We start from the raw sequence: 25,371 nt of genomic DNA, 5'->3' as shown, positions 1-25,371 counted from the left end.
TCCGGACGCGCAGGCTCAGCGGCCATGGCTCACGGGCCCAGCCGCTCCGCGGCATGTGGGATCTTCCCGGACCGGGGCACGAACCCGTGTCCCCCGCATCGGCAGGCGGACTCTCAACCACTGCGCCACCAGGGAAGCCCCAAGGACAGTCCTTTGAGACAGCGCTTCCCAGGGTGCTGAGCAAGAATATACTGGCTTTGATTCCAGGCAATGGTCTCGTCTCTGTTTTCCTTTCTGCCCCTGCTTCTTTCCAGTGAGTGGGAGTGGTAATGACCACATGTCTGCACCCGGCTTTGCAGAAAGGATGAACTGGAGCCAGCTCCAGAAAGGAAGGATGTGTTTGGTGTGACCAACACCCGTTTAGTCTTTCTGAATACTCACAGGGGTAGGATCTGAAAAGGTTAGAAGACTGGGCCTTCCAGAAATTGTAATTGAACAGAACTAAATTATGGAATTTGCCTTCTAAGGAGTCACTGGTTGGTTCTCAGAAGGTTCTCTGTCCCTGTCTGTTTTCTAAAAGACATTAATTCCTCAGAGTCTTGCAGTCACTACGTAAACTGCAAAGTGGGCCCTACGAAATGAAGGAAATGCCAAAAAACACTATTTATGGCCTCACTCCTTGTAAGTGCCATCCTGGTTAGGTTAGCTCCAAATTCATAAGGATAAATGATTGCATCACCCTAATTATGTGCCTTTGACGGTTCAAATGTCCAGTGAATTGTGTTCATGTGGGGCATTCAGTCATGGGCCCAAATTAAACACCTATTCAGTGCCAAGCACCGTGCTTTTCTCAAGTGCATCAAAGAAGGAGGCTCCGGTTTTTCACATAATGTCATAAAGTTGATCAAACTACAACTTACTAAGCACCTACACTATTCCCAGCAAAATATAATAAGCTTTGTGATTATGACTAAAGAGATGCTTGCAAATTTTTAATAATTCAATTCAGCCCTATACTTGGTCCCTTTAAATTCAGATGGGTAATATTTTGATCATTCTTTGTACCTTGGCCCCATAATGATTTGAGCTTTCATCATCATCGTCGTTATTATTACTAAAGGCAGTGGATAGGCCCCATCCAGTGACACTGGTGGTTCTTAACATTTTGGTGCTCACATGCACCTTTCAGATGAAGCAAAGCCAGGAACCCTCTCTCCAGAAGAAAATTCACATGCTTCAGACACTATTTTACATAAAATGTTGGACATACCCTCCACAGCAGGAGTCAGTAAACTTTTTCTGTAAAAGCTAGATAATAAATACTAGAGGCTTTGCAGGTCAAGAGGCAAAATATGGGTATTATCTAGGTGCTTACATTCCAAAGAGAAAACAAATTCCCACAAATGTTACCTGATAAAATCCAAAATATCATAAGTGAGCATGATTTTTTGTAGTACAGGTCTATTAATGAGAAGAATGGAATTTGGCAGGAGGGAAGAGAAGGAAAATATTTCACACCATCGTGGCTCAAAGTGAGTATTTCCTATCATCAAATGGACTGAGAGTGTCCAACTGTAAAAACCACTCTGAGTTCGAGGGCTGCGAAACCCTTGCTTTCCAGGGCTCTTAACACTGGTGACAGGACTAGAAGCCCATGCAGAAGCGTCATGGGGAAGCAACAAGGATTCCTGGGGCAGTGCTCCCGGGACAGGGATGGCTGGCAGCTGAATCAGGAACGCATCCCTACCATTCCGAGCTACAACCAAGAACGCACAGTATACTCAATTCTGTTAACCTACATTCTGTGACCTCAATAAAACTTTCTCAATAATCAGCAAGAATAACAATGTATATGAAAAGAAGTTCCTTTGCCCAGTGTTTGAACATTGAAATGTAAAAAGCACATCAATGGATGAAGCTTTTTAATGAATAAAATTATTTCCTTAATCTGCAGTTATCATTCAATCAATACACACTTCCAGAGATTCAAAAAAACCCAACAAACAATCAAAATCTTGCAAAGCTAAAAGAGCTTAGAGTAAATCATAACAAACTTATCAAGAGTCAGCATTCAACAAAAATGATTATGCAAAAATTTTAGCTTATCCTCACCTAGTTAATCATTTTCTCCTAAAAACGTCCCGTACTAACAGTCAATCACAAGAGTAATGTAATTCTGTATGATGTTTTCGGGCCGATAATATTTGAAAAGCTTAGGCCACTAAGAAGAGCCTTAAATGCATCTTGTCGGTTAGCACCCATCAGTTCATCTCAATAACGGTTAAATAAATAAATAAATGAGTCCATAAATGCAGCTCCCTCAACTGCATTTATGGACTGCTTGAGTGGCAAACTTGATGCAAGTTCTCCACCTAGTGGATGTTTTGAAAAACGTGCTCTAAGATAAAAGTTGCATGTACTTGTGTGGGCTACAGACAGAGACAAAGAGATACAGACAGGAGGAAGCATTCTCTGTTGTCAGTCAATGACATCATGTTGGATGTTCATTTCTCTTTTCCTGTTTTCCACTTTCTTCCGTGTCCCTCCCTGTCTTAGCCCAGGCTCCCCGGAAAAACTCAAAGATAGTTATTTGCCTGCAGAGTGTTCCTTAGGGCGTGCTCTCGGGAAACACACCGTGAGGGAGCAAAGACAGCAGCCCTGGGCAGATGGGGCGGGTAGACTGTGACGCAGGTGCACCCCTGTCCTGGCTGGACCCTTGCAGCCAGTAGTCTCGGTGACCGGGGGCCTGCTGATGGGCCACACGTCGCCTCCAATCCTGCCAGCCGGGCTGCTCCATCGTCAGGCCACATGGCCAGCCCTGGGGAGCCCGATGGGGAGGCTGGTTGGCTTTGGTGAGTGGTGGAGGCTGTCTGTTGGTCTCACCTGAGGAACAAAGCCCTTCACACTGGGTGCCCGTCCACCTGCTTCTTCACCAGACCTGCTCTGCCCTGAGGGTCCAGCCTTTCTCCTTGCGGGCCTCTGACCATCCCGCCAGGCCATCGGCCACTGCTCGGGAATCCACGTGCCTTGGCCGTTCCCCTTACACACTAAGAGGGTGATTAGTTGGACCCTCCAACTCCCCGCCCCTCGGATGTCCCCTGCCCTCTGTCCTTTAGGGCCCCCCTGCATGGGGCCGGAGTACAGCCGTGGTCCAGTCTTAGCCTGCATCACATTCCAGGCTGACCCAGCGTGAACTAAGCTTGGCCTTTCTTCTCTCCATCAGCTGGTCAAAGGGCCCCCTGCCCCACCGTACAGCCATGGGTATGAGCCAGGGAGAGACCAGTACACCTGTGACAGATGGAATGGGCTCTGAAATCCCACTTTTTGTGCCTCAAACTGGTGCTGGGACTGTCACCGCAATGCGAGGTGATGAAATGAGGAAGACGAGGCAAATGGGAAGAACAGGGCGTAATAAGAAATGACGGAAGGGGAGAAATAACCACATTGAAGGATGCAGCTGAGCAAGTGGAAACTTCCTCTCCTGGACTTGCAGCCTCATGCTGCCTGACCCCCCACCCACCCACCTCTTCTTCTTCTCAGACGCCTTCGGTTCCTTGTTTCCTGGACCTCTAAGCATTGGAGTGACCCAGGCCCAGCCCCTGGACCACTTCTCTTTCCTTCCCACGCTGGCAGGTTTCCCCCAGTCTCCTCTCTATGCTCTAGGTCCCAGATTCGAATCTCCAGCGCAGACCCCGCCTGTCCCAGACTGTGTGCCCCGCTGTGTAAGCACCGCCTGAATCCAGATGACCAGAAGCCGACTCCAGCCCCAAAACCCTAGCTCACAGCCGAGCACCCAGGACTAGGTCTCTGACACCCCAGGTCTTTTGCATCTCGTAAACATCAACTGTATTTTTTCCAGTAACTCAGGCCCAAACTGTGGAGTCACCCTTGACTCCGCTTCCTCTCACCCCCAATCTGGTCCACAAGCAAATCCTGTTGGCAGCATCGTTAAAACACGGCCAGAGCCCAGCCACCTCTCACCACGTCTGCAGCAGCCACGGGGGCTCGGGCCGCCGCCCGCTCCTGGCTTCCTGTCGAGCCCAACCCGCTCTCCTTGTCTCTGCCTTCGCCCCTTCTGTCTGCTCTCTGGCCTTTACAACGCAGGCCAGGCCGTCACAACCCCTCCCGCTTCCTGGGCTCTCAGCTCCAGAGTCCGCGTGCTTCCCTCCCCTGCCTCTTAACAGGTCTTTATTCAAAGCCACCTTAACAGAAAGGCCCTCCAGTTGAAAACTGAAAAAAACAGCTCTTCTTGTTCTCCCCTGTAGAGAGTTGAACGCTGGCCCCCAAAAAGATATATGTACATCCTAATCTCGGGAATCTGTGATTGTGCCCTTGTTTGGGAAAAGGGTCTTTGCAGATGGAATTAAATCGTGGATCTTGAGATGAGGTCATCTTGGATAACCTGGGCGGACCCTAAATTCAATGCCAAGTGTCCTTATAAGAGACAGAAGAGACACCCAGACACCCAGAAGCAGAGCCGGCCACGCAAAGATATATCACTACCCAATTTAAAATTTATTTATCATTGTTATTGACTTTCTAAACTACCAGTCCGTAAGCTACAAGAAGGCAGAGACTTTTTATCGGTTTTTTTCGCTGTTGTAGTCTGAGTCTAGAACCCGGGAAGACAGGTGCCAGAGTGTAACGTTTAGTGTTAATAAATACTTGCTGGTCAGGAAAACAAAGAGATGAATAAATGATGGGTCCCCAAACGTTCTGCTTGAGCGAGTAGAACAGTGACTCGATAAAAACAAGGGGCGGGCTTCCCTGGTGGCGCAGTGGTTGAGAGCCCGCCTGCCGATGCAGGGGACACGGGTTTGAGCCCTGGTCTCGGAGGATCCCACATGCCGCAGAGCAGCTAGGTCCGTGAGCCACAACTACTGAGCCTGCGCGTCTGGAGCCTGTGCTCCGCAACAAGAGAGGCTGCGATAGTGAGAGGCCTGCGCACCGCGATGAAGAGTGGCCCCCGCTCGCCACAACTAGAGAAAGCCCTCGCACAGAAACGAAGACCCAACACAGCAAAAATAAATAAATTAATAAACTCCTACCCACAACATCTTAAAAAAAAAAAAAAGGGATGAAGGAAAGAAGTAATTAGAGTTGAGATGGGGAGTAATTTAGGGCTTCTTCAGTTGGATGTGACCTAACTTCAAAGAGAAATGTATATTCTTTCACTAATTTAGGATTTACTTATCTTACTTATCCAGCCAGCTCCAAAAGAATTTTGGAAGACTTACACTATTATTTTAACAAGATAATTAATGAGATGTAATAAGACAAAAACATTGTGACGTTGGAGATTTACAACCAATGTTTGTGTGAAATGTCAGTGTTGAAAATACATAGATTCGTGATTAAATTTCCATTATTATCCCTTCGAAATCCTATTTTAGCCAGACTCTCTTGCACCAGATGTTTCATTACATCACATCAAAATTTATTGCTTGATTGACTGATGGATTGACTTCACCAATATTTTCCCCTTTCAGTATATTGAGGCAATACTACTGATCAGAACAGCAGCCAGGGGTCAAATTATATAAAGGAGAAGGGAAGAGCAACAGTTCCAGAAAAACTCAGAGATGCAGAGTAGCCTTCCACCTGCAGTAGCCTTGGAGCACACGTACCCCTTAAGGAGCCGAGTGCCACCGAGCCCTGCTGAAGGATGCTGCCTTCAGAACACACAGCACCAGGCAGGGGAGTGTGCCGTGCAGCCCTGGCAGCCCCACTCGCCACACCCTTCCTTCCTGCATCCCCATCTAACGAGGTACTTCCACTGCTCATAGTTTCCAAAGTAGTTTTGCTATGCTCCCTTTTCTTGTTGAAAAAAAAAAAGAGAAAGAACTACTCGTAGGTATTAAAAGTAGAATAGATCTTGCCTCTCTACGTATCCATCTGAAATTTTCATGACATCTTTCAAATGTTAAAATGTCAGCGAGAAAGATCTATATCAGATTCGGGGGTTTTTGTTCACTTTACAGGATTTGCAGAGCCTCAGTGACACCCTTGCCGACGGGTGTCCTGGGGCCGCCCGGGACGCACTGTCAGCAGGCCCCGACCCAGCTCGGACCAACCTGGTCTTCCTGGCGGCCAGCAGGAGGCAGGCTGACATCTTCCTCACTCAGCATCATCAGGCAACTTCCAGCTGAGCCTGCAGTGGATTTCGGAAAACATCAAAGTTGGAAAAATCCTCATAAAAGCTGAAAAAAATATTAGCTTCATGGACGAAATCTGAGCTTGGTGTTGATTTTTTAATGGGCATTGAGTGATGAGGTGAACCTATATTCTTGCAGGTTCTGCTTGTATACTTTGTGTCTCAACACCCTGACATCTAATAAAGCCATTTTCCTTTTTTTTTTTAACTTTTGAGTTCATTTTCATTCCAAAGTTAAAACAAACTGCAAAGCTTGAATTATTCTAAAATATTGTCTTTTTCACCATGAGTGTTAGATTGTACTTGCATATTTCACACGGCTTAAGGCCACTTGGCTATTATCATCTCCTTTATGACAAAGAAGTTTTAACTATTTGCATAAAACCCCTAGAGCTAATTGTGGAAGAGAAGTGACTTTTGATGTCACAAAACATTTACAGCTAAAAGTAGTCCGGGTAGACTGCTACTGAACCTGTACCCCACTCGAAAGACAGGAAGCATTACTTTGTAATAGTTAGTCACAGACTGGATGAGAAATAATATTCCCTTGGGATCAGACGGTAGGGATAACTTTTTCACAAAAAGCAAATATATACAGAGAGAGAAAGAGACAGCTATAGATGTCTACATGTAATATAGATAAAGATATATAGATATAGATATCTCCTTTTGTGGAAAAAATATATTTACATGTATAATAAATCTGACTTCCCAGACCATATTTTTAAAATAAATTGTAGTTTATTATACGTGCTCTCCATACACACAGGTCAGAATTTTAAGCATTCCTTCTAAAAAATATTATGCTTTCGACCCACTGGAAAGCAAAACTTTCCAGTCAACAAAAAGTCAACAAATCTTTAAAGTCAACAAATCTTTATTGAACAGACGTCTCAGAGTTCCCCAGTGCTGGTGCCCATGTCGGAATTAATCTGGACCTACGGACCTTGAGTTTCTTCCTTCCGAGCATTTGCTAAATTACACTAATTTACACAATAGTGTTAATGGATGACAATTAATGCGTTATCTCTTCAAGGGCATTTGTATTTACAGTTAGAGAATCTCCGACTGGCAGGAGGATGGGAAGCTGAGAGTTTTCGTGCACCAGGACCTCCGCAGCCTTTGTCTGGGGTTTTCCTCTCTGATTTCAACACTGAGTCTGACAAGAGACTAGCAACAGCTACCCTGAGAGCTGGAGATCTGAGCTCATCTGACAAGAGGGAACCACAAGGCGACTAAAGTTCGTCCTAGTTAAGTTGTGGGTTTAGAGCACGGAATTAGCCTGGTCTGGTCTCAACTTCCAGGGAACCGTCACTTACGAAATCTTAAACCAGTGTTATCAGACAGGTTTTTAATTTCTCTAAACCTCAGTTTCTTCATCTGTGAACTGGGGGTGATATTCACAACAATTTTGTTAGAATTCAGAGTAACACGTTAAGATCTCAGCACAGGGCTGGAACACAGAAAGTACTCGGTAATTGGTAGTTATTCCCGTTTCATGTTGGGAGTTGAGACGCATTCGTTCTGAAGTCATAACATCTCAGACTGGAAGGGACCCTCGAGGTCCCCCGATCCAACCGCGACTGCCAGCCCCCAGCCACGCAGTCTGTGCGGGGCACCTTCTAAGACACGTTGGACTTAAAACCCTTCCAATCGGGACTGTTGCCAACAAAGGGGAAGAGACGGGAAGGTGGTGTGAAGGCACACTTGCTAAAATGGGTTGTAAGAAAATAGAACCTGATATTTCTTGCGGGCTTGGTTTTCTGAGCAGAGAACTGGTGCCAGTCGTCCTCCTGGATCAGAAGGGAAACTCCCCTCTAAGGTGATACTTTCTGAAAGGCACTTTGAAAACAACCCTCTCCCCAATCCCTTATAAACCACAGCTGTTAAAATCCAGAGGTACCCGGTTAGCTGCGAAGGATTTCTTTCCAACACAGCTAATAAATGAGACGCTGCTAGGAGAACCTCGGCACGCACCGCTTAAGCCCGGGTCTTGCACTGTGACACTCAGCTGGGGCCTGGCGCCAGCCAACATGCTCATTGATGCATTGAAGTTTACGCCAGGAATCACAACAGTGCCACCTGCATTCCGGCTGCGAAGAGCGAGCCTGCCAGGAAAAGTCAGCCCCAGCTTTGCATGTCCTTCCCCAGCGCCTGGGGCTGGAGGACACAATTAGCTATCAGCTCCACCCCCCACCTGCCACTCGACCTTGGTCATGAGTCATCATCCTCCCTGGGTCTCAGTGTTTTGCCAGCCAAGTGGTGACAATCATGATCACCTGCCTCCCTCACCTGATCATTAGGGCTTTAATGGATTTCATTTTCAGAGAGTGTTTTCACATCCTTGACAGGACATGGCTACCCCGTGTCAGGAAAAAGCCATTATCATTACTGACCTCAGAACCAAAAGTGGGATGCTTTTTCAGGCTTCCGTGCTAATTAAGATGGTAATATCTAACCTTTATACAATGCTTTCCAACACATGCACACACACAAATATCTAAAAGTTCACGATTTTGAAATATGAGTTTATTGTGCACAATTTTGAAATATGAATTTACTGTTGCAATTGCTTTCTTGGAAAGGCAACGTGCTTCAGTGTAGCCATTTACAATGAAGAGTTGCTCCAAAGATGCTCAGTCCAGATGGCCAGAGCTGGCCTCTGATTCTCAGTTCATTAAACAGTCTCCCTTTCACCGACAGGCCTCTCATTGTAAGGCAGCCCGGGCCTCAGCTGATGTCAAAAGCCCCATTCTCTGGCGGGTGGATTGTTCTCATAAAGCGTGCCCACACGCGTTCTGTGGCAGATAGGGACGGGGCTGGCACTGCAGATGTCGCTGCCACCGCCACTGTCACTTTCCCCATCACACGCTCTTGGGTGTCTTTCCAGAGACTGGCACAAAGCTCAATTCAGAGTTTGCCTTTGACCGATGCGCACTTGGCCTGCAGATGGACGGGGGAGAAGAAAAAGACGTCCCAGTGTGTCTCCGCGCTGGCCTGGGAAAGTTTGGGAATTCCTGGCTTAGTTACCAGCCTCTACTCGGGCTGAAAAAACACATCAGAAGGTTGCCAGTGGTCTCATCCAGCCTACAAAACCAAGCTAATGCAACTCGGTGAGTGAGGCCATCAATGGACAAAAGTCAGGAAGCCCAAGTCTGCCCTTCCCACAGCCCGTGGAGCCTTCCACACATGGGGGACTGTGCCGCTGCCTGGACCGCGAGGTACGTCCCGGCCAAAGCACAGAGCCGCCCGGGGCCGTCCTGGGAATATGCCCACCGCGAGGGGTTTGGCCAAGGGGAACACGGGCTCTGCATTCATTACGACTTCAGCTCTAAAATGATTCACTTATTGAAAGAATGCCATTTACAGCAATATGGATGGACCTAGAGATTGTTATACTAAGTGAAGTAAGTCAGACAGAGAGAGACAGATATTATATGATCTCACTTATATGTGGAATCAAAAAAAATGATACAAATGAACTTATTTACAAAACAGAAATGGACTCACAGAGAATGAACTTACAGTTACCAAAGGGCAAGGGGAGGGATAAGTTAGGAACTTGGGATTAACAGATACACACTACTATATATAAAATAGACAACAAGGACCTACTGTACAGCACAGGGAACTATATTCAGTATCTTGTAATAACCCATGATGGAAAAGAATCTGAAATATACATATATATAAAGCTGAATATATATATATTATATATATATATATATAACTGAATCACTTTGCTGTACACCTGAAACTAACACAACTTTGTTAATCACCTATTCTTCAATTAATAAAAAAGAAACTGGAAAAATATCACATATTGACTGAAAAGTACACACATGGTAAGTGGGCAGCGCGCTGAGTTTTTACAGCGTGAACACCCCATGGAATCAGCACTCGGTCACGAAACGGAGCAGAGCCAGCACTCACAAGCCCTGGATGTGCCTCTTCTCAGCCTCCAACTTGATGATAAAACCAGATTATAAAAATTAACAGAAAGTATGATGTAAATGGAGTCTGAGACCCTAGAGGAGATTAGAAAATCTTACTTGAAAGTATTTCCTGGAATTGAGCTGCACTTGGTGGGAAGCGGGTGGCGGTCCTATCGCTAGAGTTTACACCCAGCACAGGGGAGACAGAACGTGTTCCCTCCGAGAGGTTCCTTAGGGCCCATCTTCTGAGAGGGACGTAGGGCACCCGATATCCCTTCCCCCCGCAGGCAGATACTCCTGGTAAAGGAAACACATATAGCAGATGGTCTCTACCAAGGACGCACCTCAGAAGCTCTGTCAAGCGGGTCAGCGCTGGGCCCACCCAGGCCTCTGAGTCGGAGCTTCTGGACAATGGTCTGACCACGTAAATCTCAAAAACTTCCCAAGGAGATTCCGGAGTGCAGCCCTGGGTGAGAACAACTCTCTTAAACTGTTATTCATTTTTCTCTTTCACTAAACAAATACCTTCAGAGCCCCTTCCCTCCAACAGATCAAAGGAGGACGGTTCAGGAAGGCCCAGGAGGGCACGGCGAGGGAGCTTAAGTTAGCGTCTCCCCCTCCTGGCTTTAGCTGGGCTGATTCTCCCTAATCCCTAATGCTGCTTGGCTGTAAGCACCACAGAGCCAGTCAAAGCCAAGGGCTCCGCCTCCCCTGACCCCACAAGATCACTTCCTTTTCGCTTGTAACTCCAGGCTTTGCATGTACCTGAAATGCAATCCTTCCTCTCATCTACACAACAAACTCCTACACATACTGCAAGATCCTAATGAAATGTTCCTACTCCATATACATTTCCTGACTTAGACCTTCTTCTATGCCCCCAACATCCCAGCAATGGCCCCTGTACGGCTCCTGCCACACCACACTGTAATTACCCTTTGCGATGCCTGCCCCACTGAATGGACTGAGGTTTTCCTTTTTCTACATCTGCATCCTTGGGGCCTAGGATGGAAGCGGGGAAGTGCTGAATAAATAGATAACAAAGGGATGGGTGCATGGGTGCATGGAGGCATGGGTGCTGAAAGTGCTTTGTAATGTGCAAACTTCAATTTCTATTTGTTCCATAACTAGCAAGCAGATGGCTCTCTGGAACTCACACTTTCCTTTTTATGTAGACTCCCAACCTTCCTTCCCATCTTTTAAGTAAACAGCCAATTCTTTCCCATTTCAACAATAACTCTACACCTTCACCGTGTCATTGTTAGCAAAATGTCATCTTTCTCTTTAGCATCATTATGCTCTCACTCATTTCCAAAGTCTAAGCTTCCAATGGGCCTTTTGCCTCTTTCTTTTACCCCAAAAGGAGCAAACAGAGCCCTTGGAATTAACATCTAGAAAGTGTGCCTGAGAACCGCCAGCCAGGAAACAATGGCATTGCGGCCACCCCTTGTCTACACTGTCATTTAGCAGGTGGTTCAGTTCCTGCCAGGTGTGTATACACAGCAAGTGATTTCTTGGGAAGAATAAACCACCAGCAGCCTGTGCAGTAGTGGTAAAGCTGAGAGCCCTGGGGCAGGGCTCTTCCATAGGAGCCAGTCGTTTCCTCGATGGAAGAAATGTCTGGGAATCACAGTCCTAGCATCCGAGGCATTTCTACATTCCAAGAGCAGCCATGTAGCAGAAGCATGGTCAAAATAAGGCATTTGAGGGCTTCCCTGGTGGCGCAGTGGTTGAGAGTCCGCCTGCCGATGCAGGGGACGCGGGTTCGTGCCCCAGTCCGGGAGGACCCCACATGCCGCGGAGCAGCTGGGCCGGTGAGCCATGGCCGCTGAGCCTGCGCGTCCGGAGCCTGTGCTCCGCAACGGGAGAGGACACAACAGTGAGAGGCCCGCGTACTGCAAAAAAAAAATCACCCTCATGTGTGTCTCAGAAAGAATAAGGTCACAAGTACCTGCAAAGGACAGTATCACCAAATGGGAGGTGCTGGAGAGCCTGAGCGCTGTGCCGGCCTAGACTCCCCTCCACAGTGGTACATGAGGTACTGAGCAAAGTGCCTCACATCTCTACTGCCCTTTGTTTCCTCATCTGAGGACATTAAGAAAAACACCAGGACGTCCCTAGTGGTGCAGTGGTTAAGAATCCACCTGCCAATGCAGGGGACATGGGTTCGATCCCTGGTCCAGGAAGATCCCACATGTCATGGAGCAACTAAGCCCATGCACCACAACTACTGAGCCTGCGCTCTAGAGCCCGCGAGCCACAACTGCTGAAGCCCATGTGCCACAACTACTGAAGCCCACAAGCCTAGAGCCCGTGCTCCGCAACAAGAGAAGCTACCGCGATGAGAAGCCCACACACCTCAATGTAGAGTAGCCCTCGCTCGCTGCAACTAGAGAAGGCCCACACGCAGCAATGAAGGCCCAACACAGCCAAAAATGAAATAAAAAAAAGGAAGAAAGAAAAACACCGGCAGCCTACACTCACTGAAACCTTACCCTGTGCCAGGGGCTATTGCAAGCACTTCGTGCATTAACAACGAACTTTTGAAATGAGAAGACTGAGTCACAGAGAGTAAAGTACTTTGCTCAAGATCCCAAGGCTGAGTAGTAGCGGGGACCAAGACTGAACAGCTACCTTACACCACGTCTTATCTATCTATCTGTTTCTGTGAAAGCTAAGTCACCTATTTCAAGCACTTAATTTAGTGCCTTTGCCATGAGAAACACTCAGTAAAAATTATCTCATCACCAACATCAACCTCGTGGCCACCATTGATGAAACCAAGCAGAATAGCTGCATTTGCTGGGTTCCAAGTCTTGGGTGCTTAGGTTCCTTTTTTTTACTAAATCTTTTGTAGAGCTTCATCAAATAATGTAACCTGTAAGCTAAACACCAGATATCTCAGAGCAGCTTAAAGAAAAATTAAGGGTGACATAGGCAAATATTTTTTTCTTGCAGTAATTGATAGCTTTGTAGCTTGACTCCATAAAACTTGGCTGCATGACTCACTAAGACTTGAAGACATGTTTCATACTATTTGGATTCCTCCCACAGGACACTATCGAGCCAGGGGAAAAAAGATTTATATGCAATCCTTACTGTGGTGTACATATTTGGGGCACGTATTTGGGCTTTTCTCCAGAAATCATGCTAGTATATCTTGTCTAGTAAGAGATACTGGATGCCATTCAAACCAGATGTTATTTCACAGGTCACTTTCCTTTTTTTCAAGATGTTTTCGTTCCTTACAGAGTGGCTTGGTGGTTTTCACTTGGTTGGCGTTGATTCTGAGTGGATGGGCCCTTCAGTCATGCTCCCTAAATCCAAAAGGAGACTCTTTTAGTTGCTCGGGCCGCCGTAACAGAGTACCATGGACCGGCTGGCTTAGACAACATTCATTTATTTCCTCACAATTGTGGATGCTGGACGTCTGAAATCAAGGTGTCAGCAGGGTAGGTTTCTGCAGAAGTCTTTCTCCTTGGGCTTGCTTGGCCACCTTCTCCCTGCGTCCTCACATGGTCTTCCCTTCCCTCTGTGCATGTCTGTGTCCTAATTTCCTCTTCTTATAAGGACAGCAGTCATACTGGATGAGGGCTCACCCTAATGACCTCGTTTAAACTTAATTACCTCTTTAAAGGCCCTGTCTCCAAATAAAGTCACATTCTCAGACACCGGGGTTAGGACTTCAGTGTAGGAATTTTGGAGGAACACAACTCAGCCCATAACAGAGACTTAGAGAGATGGGAAGAGAGAATCCCACATAGAGGTGGCTTTGATTCCAGGAACAAACATTCCTTGGAGCCCACGGTTTGTAAAACACTGTAAGTCTAGCTTCTGATGCTGCCCGTCTCCTCTATATCAGTCTCCAGGAACTAGTCCAAGGGAAGTGCCATCCCAGCAAAGTTTCCAGAACCTTCTGTTGCATCTCCATAAACTTCTTGAACCCTGCTGACCACAACTTGATATCCTGCCCAGCAGACTCTGCACCACCACCTTCAGTGTGATTCTCAGAGCCCAGGAATACAGAATTCTTGTGTATAATATGTTGGCACCACTGCTGAATTCAACACTCAGCCAATATGGCTAAGCAAGCTGGAAATAATCCATCCTCTCAATAGCTGGTATAATTTTAGTACTTATTTACTACAAACATTGAATTTTGCCTTCAGGCCTCACAGAGAACAGCCCTGACAACTTCCAGAAACATATTTGAAATGCCTAACATAGCGTACACAGCTGACTAGAAACACTCCTAGTGCGAGTGACAGGAATGTGCAGAAGTGGAGGGCGTGAGGCCGTGAATCCAAGAGGAAAGCTCTCCAGGTCTGCCCCTGGTCACCCTGTCCCACTTATGACTTCTGATTTGGGACCCAGAGACCTTTAACCCTGACTCTGCAGAGACTTTAGGCCCCTGTCTCTTTCCGTATCAGTGAAACAGGGATTAAAACTATATCATTCTCTTCCCCCCCAAACTATTGTAAAACCATAAAAATGAGATGGAACTCGAAAACAAACTTGGTAAAAGTCAAAATAGACTAAATTCAAAATAGACTAAATAATATGATTTTAATTATAACCGTCTAAACCAATTTAAATCCATCAAATGCGTCATTTTTATTCTGGCCTTGTTTACTAGTTTATACACCTTACCAGGTAAAGACTAAATGGCTCCTACAGTAAAAGTTCTATATTCAGGCCCATGAGAAGATTTAGATCTATGCTTTCATTGCCCTTAGGCTATCTTGACTGACTCCTGAAGTCTCTGGACTTCCATACTGCAGGATAGAAAAAGAAGAGTTCATTGTAACTTCACAGAGACTCCGAGAGCTGACTGTAGTACAATATACGACCACCAGGGGACAGCATAGACCTGATGCTGCTTTAGACTTCACTAGGTTTGGGCCACTTGCTTTCTCTAGTGTCAAAGTGCCCTCCCTTCCCCCAGGAAAACCTCTCTGCCCTGCAGGATCTGGAAGTGCCCCAGGCGCAGCGGCCCACAGCCCCCGGGAGCAGGCCCTCGCCCTGAGCTGGAGTCCAGCCCTCCTCCTGCCCTGGAGTCCAGCCCTCCTCCTGCCCTATGCAGGGCAGGGCACTCAGCTGCTGGGCAAGGTGGTGCTGAGAGGTGGTCCCAGAGAACAGGCACACAGTATACAGGCATCAAAAACGACCAGACTTAGGTTAGCGCTGAATTCACAGTTTCGCAGGCCCCAGCGCTTTCTGCAGCGTCAGAGAGCAGGAACCAGCTTTCGGGGGAAGAGGCCGCCTGGGGCACTTGCACCAACAAGACCCCAGACTCCCGGTAAAGGATATTAGTAAACAGCAACCGAGGATGTCATACATAAAGTTATTTTGTATTTTCAAAGTGTTCTGACCTCGCTCTTATTCATTATTAGCTAATAATTCTGAACCATCACCTTCATGTTATAGATGAAACAATGAAACACGAGAAATCAGGGCTTTAAGGAGAAAGCAGCGGGGCCCAAAGCAGAAGCCAAGTCTCCCTCGTACCATTAGTTGTTAAACACGCCAACCCCCAACTCCATCCCCACCCCCAAGCGCAGAACCGCTAACGGTACGAAGAAAACCCCAACCTGGAAGCCAGACGCATTTGGAAACCAGGTAGAGAGGGCATGAGACAGCAGAAACAGAAACTTCGCCTGCCTCCCCCCATGGGGTATTCTGCACCTCTGAGGCTGTGTGGAAACGAACACGACCTGTCTGTCGAGCACAGATGTGGCCGGAGGGGAACCGAGGCAGCATCGCAGCATCGCAGCATCGCAGCATCGCGCGGGCAGATCTGCGGCGACTGGGTCGTAGGGACCACTGCGCGCTCTGCGCCCGGCACCTGCCGCGGTTCCCACGCACCGACCTCCCCTTCATCCCTGTGACTGATGCTCCCGGACCCCGCCCGGAAATTCTGTCTATGAGCTAATTATGGTGAATGACCTAAGTGCGCTGGGCAGGAGTCGGTAGGTGAGGATCGGTAGGTGAGAGCTGACTATTCACGACACGGCAGCCTTTGATGCGAGCGGAGCAGAAAGTTTGGCGGAAACTCAACACCTCTTAGAAGTAGAGATTGGTCAAGAGGAAGAAAGGAGAACCCATTGTGGAAGTTTTCAAGAAGGAGACAAAGATGCCTGTGTTTTGTATCGCTCAGCTGCCTCAAGAAAATGTCCATTTGTTTTCTTTACACTCCTTTTACATTTTAAGTGGAACCTAGTGAATGTGTCTTTTCAGGGTTCCCAATTTCACCGTTTTCTCTACACCTCATGTTGCCATTTTAATGAAGCATCATTTTTCCAGAGAGTGTGGGAACAAAACTTATTTAATGACCTCTCAGGGCAAACACTGAGTTCGTCGAGTATCTCCCTGAATTAAAACCCGTACCCCACAATTCACTTCCTTTTTTAAATGCCAGTTTGCCAACTACTGCAAACCAATAAACAGGGCTTCCCTTTACTCTTAAGCCACAGGGTTCCTGTCGGATCTCGCAGCCTGGGGGATCCATGAGAAACCCCAGACCCCCAGCCCTCAGCTGTGCCCTGGGAGGGCTCAGTGGCACAGCAGTGGTCCCCTTGGCAGCACAGGGGACTCAGCAGAGACCTAGGATCACCTTGGAGATTATCTAGTCCAACCTTTCACTTTACAGACAAGGAAACTGAGGCAGGTGGGGAGAGGATGCAGAGGCTACATGGGTGTCACAGGTGGGTGGCGGGAGGCATGGAGGTTGAGGTTGGCCCCATGCCGTTCCCACACCCTCTGCCTCAGCATCACTTAGGGCAGATGTGCAAAGTGCCTGTTCCTGAGCCCCTTCTCAAAACTACTGAACTGGAATTTCTGGGGGTAAGGGACTAGGAATTTATATCTCAACCACACCACAGTGCTGCAGCTGTGATACACACTACCTTTTGGGAAGCGCTTGTAGGAGTTGAAAGAAAACAAGCTTGGAGTCAGAAAAGATCTGGTTTGAATCTCTTCTCTGCTGCTTACCAGCTTTGCACCTTTGGTGAGCTAACGTCTCTGAACTCTGGGTGCTCATCCGTAACCGGGGAGGCTGTGAGGGCCACAAGGGATGGTGCATATAGGCACCCTCAGGTCCCAAGGCCTGACACTGGAATGCACTCAATCAGAGTCACCTGTCCTCTGGGGAGTGCTGGATTGGAGCCCCAGCGCTCCCATTTATGGACTATTTGAGACAGGCCACATCATTTGCATCTTTCGAGTCACAATTTCCTTGTCTGTAAATGGAGATAATAGTATTACCTCCTCCCAGGAAAGCTGTCAAAGTCAGATGTAAATATCATGCTGTAGCTGCATGGACTGGTCATGAAACAAAACCACTCCAGGTCTTTCACACAGACAGGATTCAAGGCAGGGGTTTGATTCCACAGGGGATGGAAGAACTAAGAGGAACCAAACAGAATAAAGAGCTCATCCTGAGATTGGCTGCCGGCAGGTCAAAGGAAGGTGGTAGTTGTACAGAGTCCAGGCGTCAGGGTCCCTAGCAGGAGCTAGGACCATGGTGGGGCAGGAGAATTAACACCACAGAGAAGAACTAGCTGGATGTAGAGAGCCCACACAAGGCAGATGGGAATGGGGAGAAAGGCCTTCACCACCCTGTAGTCTCCTTGCCTGGAGGAGGGAGAGGTCAGAAGACAGGGTGGCCTGGGAAAGGTAATTCCTGGAGATACAGAGCAGAGAAAAAGGGTGACACTGGGTCTAAGAGCAAATAAGCAATGCCTGGCACACACACATAAAAACACTGACACGGGGGCTTCCCTGGTGGCACAGTGGTTGAGAGTCCGCCTGCTGATGCAGGGGACACGGGTTCGTGCCCTGGTCTGGGGAGATCCCACATGCCGCGGAGCGGCTGGGCCCGTGAGCCATGGCCGCTGAGCCTGCGCGTCCGGAGCCTGTACTCCGCAACGGGAGAGGCCACAGCAGTGAGAGGCCCGCGTACCACAAAAAAAAAAAGGAAAAAAAAACACTGACACGGTCTCAGACACAGAGGAGGCGTTCTCTTAGTGCTTGTCACTGTAGTTGTCAACCACGACATGTAACAGCCTGATGAAGAAAGCACTTGGCAAGAAAAGCACATGTTTGTCAGAAGCCTACCTTTCATTAGTCACATACAGGCATCATTTCTCCAGGGCTGGTGACCACGTGGAAGGGAAGTCCGGAAATTAGAATCCTAGATGGGACTCTAATAAAAATAAATTGAGGCTCAATTTCTTCATGTATGAAAACGTAAATAACACACTATTTCATAAAGTATCATGAGGATGTGATGAGCTCATAGATATGAAGTACTTCATACACTCAAAGTCCTATACAGATACAGGATTTGTTTGTATTCTCAAAAGGGGGACATTTTCAAAAAACAGGTTCACCATGACCTACACTCAATCTAATTACTTATTTTTCCAACTTAGTTTTCAAGCTCATCATTTTCTTTTCAGGAATTCAAATAGAACACCATTGGAGCAAATAACTATGAAATATATAATTCAGTACCACCAAAATGATGTTCCAACCGAAAGCTTCCATGAGAGCCACCAGGCTAATGTGATAACACACTGTTCTATGAACAGAGAATTCTTACGCATCCTCACAAGCCTTGACCATCCAGTTTTTCTGTCTCCACTGATTAGGCTGATGACCCAGTGGCTACGTAATGACGTGATACATATATATGTAATAAAAGCTATTATTTGACTCATCTCTTTGTGTACTTCATGTGCATTATTACCACTTTATTATATGGTAATAATTCTCATTATTTGCTTTTATTATTATTTCAGCTTCTCAGCTGGAAAATCATTGATACTCAGAATGCTGAATTAACTTGCCCAAGGTCCCTCAGCTTGGCACCAGCAGAGCCAGGATTGGATCCCAATTCGGGCTGAGTTCTAAGCCAGCTGCTCACCTCTACCTGTCTACACATTTGCCTTTGGGGTGCTGTTCACTGAAGGAAATGATTCTGTGTCATCAATTATAATGGAAAGAGCCTTAAACTCAGAACAAGAAGATGTGAATTCTATACAACCTGGCTCTAGCCAGTGCTGTGTCCTTGCCCACAAAATGATAGAATCAGTTTGAAGGTGAACTTTTACAACTACAACATTTGCTAAGTTTTATAAATTCCTGATTAATCAACAGTTCTGATAACAAAAATGCTATTGTTCTGGCATGGTGTTCATGAACAGTTAACGACATTTGATATATCTTCATAACGAGAAAACGATTCACTTCTGCTCTTTTGTTTCTTTGTTTTATTAGCCCAAGCCATTGTGCCGGGCATTGGGAAATACTGTGAAATTTACTATTCTTAACATACTTTTAAACATCTTAAAATTTTTCCCCAAAGTAGTGCATTACCTATTCAGGCACATTTTATTCTGTTGGTTTTAACAAAGACTGTCCTCGGACGTGGCCAGACTGCCAGCGTGTCCCTGAGTGTCATCCATCACCAAGCAGCTGGCAGAGCTCGCCTGGGCTTGGTGAGCCAGGCATGAGGCCAGGAACCGGGACCAGGTGAGAGCAGAGGGAGGGGGGCCCGGGAGAGGGCAGCAGCGGAGGGCGGGTGTGAGGACAGTCAGGAAACCCCAGCTGAGATGAAGCAGTTGGAGGCCCGGGCGGCCCTGCAGATCAGTCTGGGCCTTGCGTGTTAGCTCAGGAGGGATCACGAGTGACTTTTGAAGGAAGAAAACCAAGCCCCAAGTTTGCACGGCCTGACATTTGCAAAGAAAGGAGAAGACCAACAGTCTGAACGAGGAAAATTCCCTAGAAGGGACAACAAGGAGATGCCAGGGACTGAAGGACAAAGAGACCAAAACTCCTCACTTTCCCTGGACCACAATGTAGAGAGCCAAAGCAGGTAACACAAAGTGACCACCCACCAAGAACATGGAAAAAAGCTGTCCCCAAAGAGCTAAGCTGGTGAGTCTACATTTCATGTAAGAGGTTAGTCATCTGGTTAACCCAAGAGACTGTTGAAAGGTGGTCAGAAACACCCAAAATGCCAGTCCAAAAGGACTCAAGAACTACCATAGGAAGGCCGACTTGCTGTGTGATTGTAATCAGGCAATCAAGAGAATCAGTCAATTATATTGAACCCTATCAGAAGAAAGAGTGAACTTGAAAGCATGGTCAGCCTCACACACAGATTCAGGAAACATGAAGATCCACCAGGGGGTGGTACCCGCACAAGCTCTGATGAAGGGGTCAGGTGGAGCGACCCACAGACCCCAGCCCTACGATCAGTGGACTTGAAACCCAATGTGATTAATTATCTAAATCAGACAACTCCTTCTCTTTGCTCTGATTCTGTATTCACTGGGGAATCTCCTGAGTATAATTTTACTCCCCAAGGAGAGCTGCCAGGAGAGAGAGCATATGCTCGTCATACTGGCCTAAATCTCTCTGCCAAAGGGATGCTCAGAGTTGCCACCGCAAAATAATACTGGCACTTTGATGTATACCTCAGTCTTCTGTCACCTGAGTTAATGGGATTCGGCCCCTGATGGCTGGATTCATACCAAGTGTGCTTAAAATGTTAAATGTTTGGAGCTTTAAAGCTGAGAACCTGACCTGGGATAGTGTGGAATCTATAGATGGTAAATGCCAATTTAGGAGACACGTGGGCATTGACACAACCAACCTTCCTTAATAATATCCCAACATTGTCATATGCCATTGTATAGACCTAGACAAATAACAGTATTAGATGTGCACCTGCCAGTTCACCTCAAATACTCCTCCAAATAGCTTTGTAGCCTATAAAACTGGAGGAATTGCTGTCTTGGGCCAGATCTGTGTCGCAGGGAAGGATTCCAGGTCTTCGAACTGTAAATAAATTCAGTAGCAGTGGGCATTAAATTGTGAACTGCTACAGCACGGTGTAGATGTGGTGAGGAAGACAGCTATCTGCACAGCTTTCCATGACACTCCAACTATCCTTCAGAGCTCTGCTTAGGTAACTTCTGGGACTTTTACTGATTCTTAGCAATTTTTTTTTTTTTGCGGTACACGGGCCTCTCACTGCTGTGGCCTTTCCCATTGCGGAACACAGGCTCCGGATGCGCAGGCTCAGCGGCCATGGCTCACAGGCCCAGCCGCTCCATGGCACATGGGATCCTCCCAGACCAGGGCACAAACCCGTGTCCCCTGCATCGGCAGGCGGGCTCCCAACCACTGCGCCACCAGGGAAGCCCCGATTCTTAGCAATTTAATCCATGTGTACCAAAAATCAAATAGCCCTCTGCCCATAAACAAATAACCCACAATATTTGTATTAGAATGCTGACATTCTAAAACTCAAGAAACAGGAAATATTATAGCTGAAGAGACAAACCATTTTGACCCATAGAAAGGTTTTTAATTTCTTTGAAGGTAACTATTAAAATTAAAATTGTAAAGAAACAATAGATTAGAAAGATATTTGCAGCAAATACAGCAGTTAAAAAGGGAAAGAAACATTTTATTAAAAATTATCCAAAATTCCTAATAAATAAGTGAAAATGAAAAAAGAGAAATTCTACTATTACCCATTATTTTTAAATTTTGGGGGTCACACCATGTGGCTTGTGGGATCTCAGTTTCCCATCCAGGGATTGAACCTGGGCCACAGCAGTGAAAGCCCAAATCCTAACCACTAGGCCACCAGGGAACTCCTTACTACATACATATTCAAAAGTAAGCAAGAATACCTAGCAAAATTTAAGTACAGCTGGGAAGAAAACAAGATTCTTATGCTATTAATGGTACATATTTACAAGCTTTTCTCGATTTCATTACACATCAAGAATGATGGAACCATTTACATTCTTTTACAACTAGTCTGATGTTAAGGTTTTTATCCTAAGTAAAAAAAAAATTAAAGAAATAAAAGGCTACATGCATTAACACAATCATTCTAGTATTACTTGTAACAGAAAAACTTGAAAACAACCTAAATTTCCAAAGAGAGACAATCAAACTGACTGTGATGCTGAGTTATGTTCAGTAGAATGTGATACAGTCATTTAAAATTGTAACATTTAGGTCTGTGTAAAATTTGGGGGAAATGTTTAGAATATGCTAATAAACATAAGTCTGAGTATCTGATTTTAAGTGTATTACAACTACAGCTATGGAAATATGTGAGCGTGTGAGCAAAGTCTGGGAGACAACAGGAAACAAGAAACTCTTGTGATATATTTGAATCCACCACTTACCAGCTGGCAAGACCCTGGGCATGTTACTTAACTGCTCTGTGCCTCAGTTGCCCAGTCTGTAAAATGGGGATAATAATAATACCTACCTAGTAAGGTTACTATACAGATTAAATGAGTTATTGTATGTAAAAATGCTTTAAAAACTGTGTATTTTGTATATAACACAAAATAAGTGCTAAACATATCGCTTTATCTATCAATACTTCAGAATGTAACACCAACAAACTAACACATAAGGTCTTTTTAAAACATAAACCACAAAATCATTATCTCAAATAATAAAGTTAATATTAATGTCTCAATATCATTTAATACTCAATATATTTTCAATTTTTCCCTAAATGTCTCAAAACCTTTTTCATACACGTACTTGTTCAAATCAGGATCCAATAAAAGACACACACATTGCATTCAATTGATGCCTTTTATGTCTCTTTATACCATCACGATTTCCCTACTTTTTTTTTGGCTGCATTGGATCTTCATTGCTGCATGCGGGCTTTCTCTAGTTGCGGAGAGTGGGGTCTACTCTTTGTTGCAGTGCTCGGGCTTCTCATTGCGGTGGCTTCTCTTGGAGCGTAGCACAGGCTCTAGGTGCACGGGCTTCAGTAGTTGTGGCTCGCGGGCTCTAGAGCGTAGGCTCAGTAATTGTGGCACATGGGCTTAGTTGCTCCACGGCATGTGGGATCTTCCCAGACCAGGGATCAAACCAGTGTCCCCTGCATTGGCAGGTGAATTCTTAACCACTGCGCCACCAGGTAAGTCCCTCCTTACTCTTTTTGTTGTGCTATTTTTATTGCCACTTATTTGTTGGAGAAACCTACAGAATTTCTCATTTGCTGGATTCTGCTGATTGCATCCATATGGTATCAGTTAACATGTTCCTCTATCTCCTGAATTTCCTGTAAACTATAGCTAGATCTGAAGATTTAATCAGATTTAGATTAAATGTCCTTTTTTCCTTTTACTTTTTTTGCAACAATGCTTCATAGGTGATCCTGTGTACTTCCTATTTTATCTCATCAAAAGCACCTATTTTTTTAAAATCAATTATTTATTTATTTATTTGGCTGCGTTTGGTCTTAGCTGCGGCACGTGGGATCTTCGATGCGGTGCGCAGGCTTCTCTCCAGTTGTGGCACAAGCTCCACAGCGTGTGGGCTCAGTAGTTGCGGCATGTGGCAAATAAGTCTTGTGGCCTGTGGGATCTTAGTTCCCTGACCAGGGATCGAACCTGTGCCCCCTGCAGTGGAAGGCAGATTCTTAACCACCGGACTGCCAGAGAAGTTCCTGATTTCCTATTTTTAAGGAAGTGAAGATGGATCAATTAGGAGCTACTATAAATAGGACATGGTACCCGTGGAATATGAAGAAGACAGACATTGACGATGCTTCTTGTGCTTCTGGCTTGGGTGATGTGGAGCCAAAGTAAAGGAAGTAAGTGATAGGATGGGGGAAGGAGAGGGATAAAAGGTGGAAAGGAGGGAAAGAGAAGGGAAAGGGGGGAAGGAGGTGCTGGACCCCAGAAGAAGGTGCTTGGAGACTCCAGGAAGAAAATAATTAATTCAATTTTCAAAGGGTCCAAGTTGAAATACTTTGTAATATACCCAGAGGGAGAAGGAAAGGAAATAGTTGGAAAGATAAATTTACCAACTTAGAGTTAGGCAGAAGTGTCATACTTTTCTTTCTACACAAAGAAAGACGGAGTATTTTCATATCGTATGTTTGCTTTTCAATGTTTTAAGAAGATAGTGATCCTGAACAGGCATCTCAGAAAAAAGGAAGAAGCCCCAGACAAGAAAGAAGGCTGCCCGAGGATGAGACTCAGAAGGGGAGGGGCGCAAACACACAACCCCAAGTGTGGACCGAGAGATAACAAATGTGGACTAATGTGAACCGGAAGAGGATTAGTGGGAGGGACCTGCCCTCATCTGCAAGCCCAGAGGAGGAGGGGACTCAGACAAGGACCACAGGGAAGGCTTCGCTGGACACCGTCCAGCGGTGGACGTGGCTGTGTGTTGAAGACGAACTTGGTCATAGAAGAACTAGGAAACATTAGATTTCGAAACAAAGTTCAGCTGCATGGGCTTCCTTCTCCTAGTAAGAAGTTGTCTGGATGCTCTTTGCCACTGATCCTGCCTGTTAATGGGTCCCTGCATGTCTGGACTTCCCTAGCCTTTGCCTCTTGGTCTGTAAGTAAAGGATAATATTATTTACCATAGAGGAGTGTCATGGGAATTAAATGTCATTGCAGGTGTGAAGGACTTAACGGGGGGATTTCTGATATGTGGTAATCAGGAAATGCTTATTCTTTCCCCAGACCTCAGTATTTCTTTTCCTTTCTTTAATACAGATACACTATAGTTTTATGAATAATTTTTTTGATTGTGAAACTCGCCAGATGTCTAACCCACCAAAAGTGATGTCATAATAGTCTTTCTTTTTTCTATATACATTTTAAAATTTTGTAATGTAATTTTTATTGAGATATAATTGATATAAAACATTATATTGGTTTCAAGTATACAACATAATGGTTCGATATTTGTATATATTGCTAAATGATCAACACAACCATCAGCGCTCAGTTACAAAGGTTTTTTTCTTGTGATGAGAACTTTTAAGATCTTCTCTCTGAGCAACTTTTAAATGTAAATACAGTATCATTAACTATTATCATCAAGCTGTAAATCACATCTCCTGGACTTATTTATTTTATAACTGGAAGTTTATACCTTTTGATCACCTTCAACGATTTTGCCCACTCCCTACCGTATGCTTCTAGAAACTTGCATATTTCCCTAGACCTCCATTTTTTTTTTAATACGTATTTATTTATTTATTTATTTGGCTGTTCTGGGTCTTAGTTGTGGCATGCAGGATCTAGTTCCCTGACCAGGGATCGAACCCGGGCCCCCTGCATTGGAAGCACGGAGTCTTAACCACTGGACCAGCAGGGAATTCCCTAGACCTCCATATTTTTAAACAACCCGATCCGACAGAAAAGGAATTTGAGGCTGGTAAGTCACCGACCTGGTAGATGTTGAAGCCAAAATGCATACACTAGTTTTCTGATTATAAATCTTACTAAAGCATGAAAATCTTGTATTTCAATTCCATATTTTTAG

The 25,371-nt window shown here is 45.7% G+C and overlaps 1 protein-coding gene across 3 annotated transcripts in view; it reads right to left on the bottom strand.

Moving 5' to 3' along the window:
• Positions 1 to 25,371, bottom strand: part of CA8 (carbonic anhydrase 8) — a 212,338-nt gene that overhangs the window by 145,589 nt on the left and 41,378 nt on the right. For all 3 annotated transcript variants that reach the window (XM_029222670.1, XM_029222671.1, XM_029222673.1), the window contains one exon: positions 18,145 to 18,232. In XM_029222670.1, coding sequence (XP_029078503.1) covers positions 18,145 to 18,151 — 7 coding nt within the window. In that variant the 5' untranslated portion in view covers positions 18,152 to 18,232. The remainder of the gene's footprint in view (positions 1 to 18,144; positions 18,233 to 25,371) is intronic.

The sequence above is a fragment of the Monodon monoceros genome, unplaced genomic scaffold, assembly GCF_005190385.1.
Source record: "Monodon monoceros isolate NGI ecotype Baffin Bay Population unplaced genomic scaffold, NGI_Narwhal_1 Super_Scaffold_14, whole genome shotgun sequence".
Lineage (NCBI taxonomy): Eukaryota > Metazoa > Chordata > Mammalia > Artiodactyla > Monodontidae > Monodon > Monodon monoceros.
The sequence above is the reverse complement of the archived record's forward strand: the minus strand, read 5'-3'. Positions and strand labels throughout refer to the sequence as shown.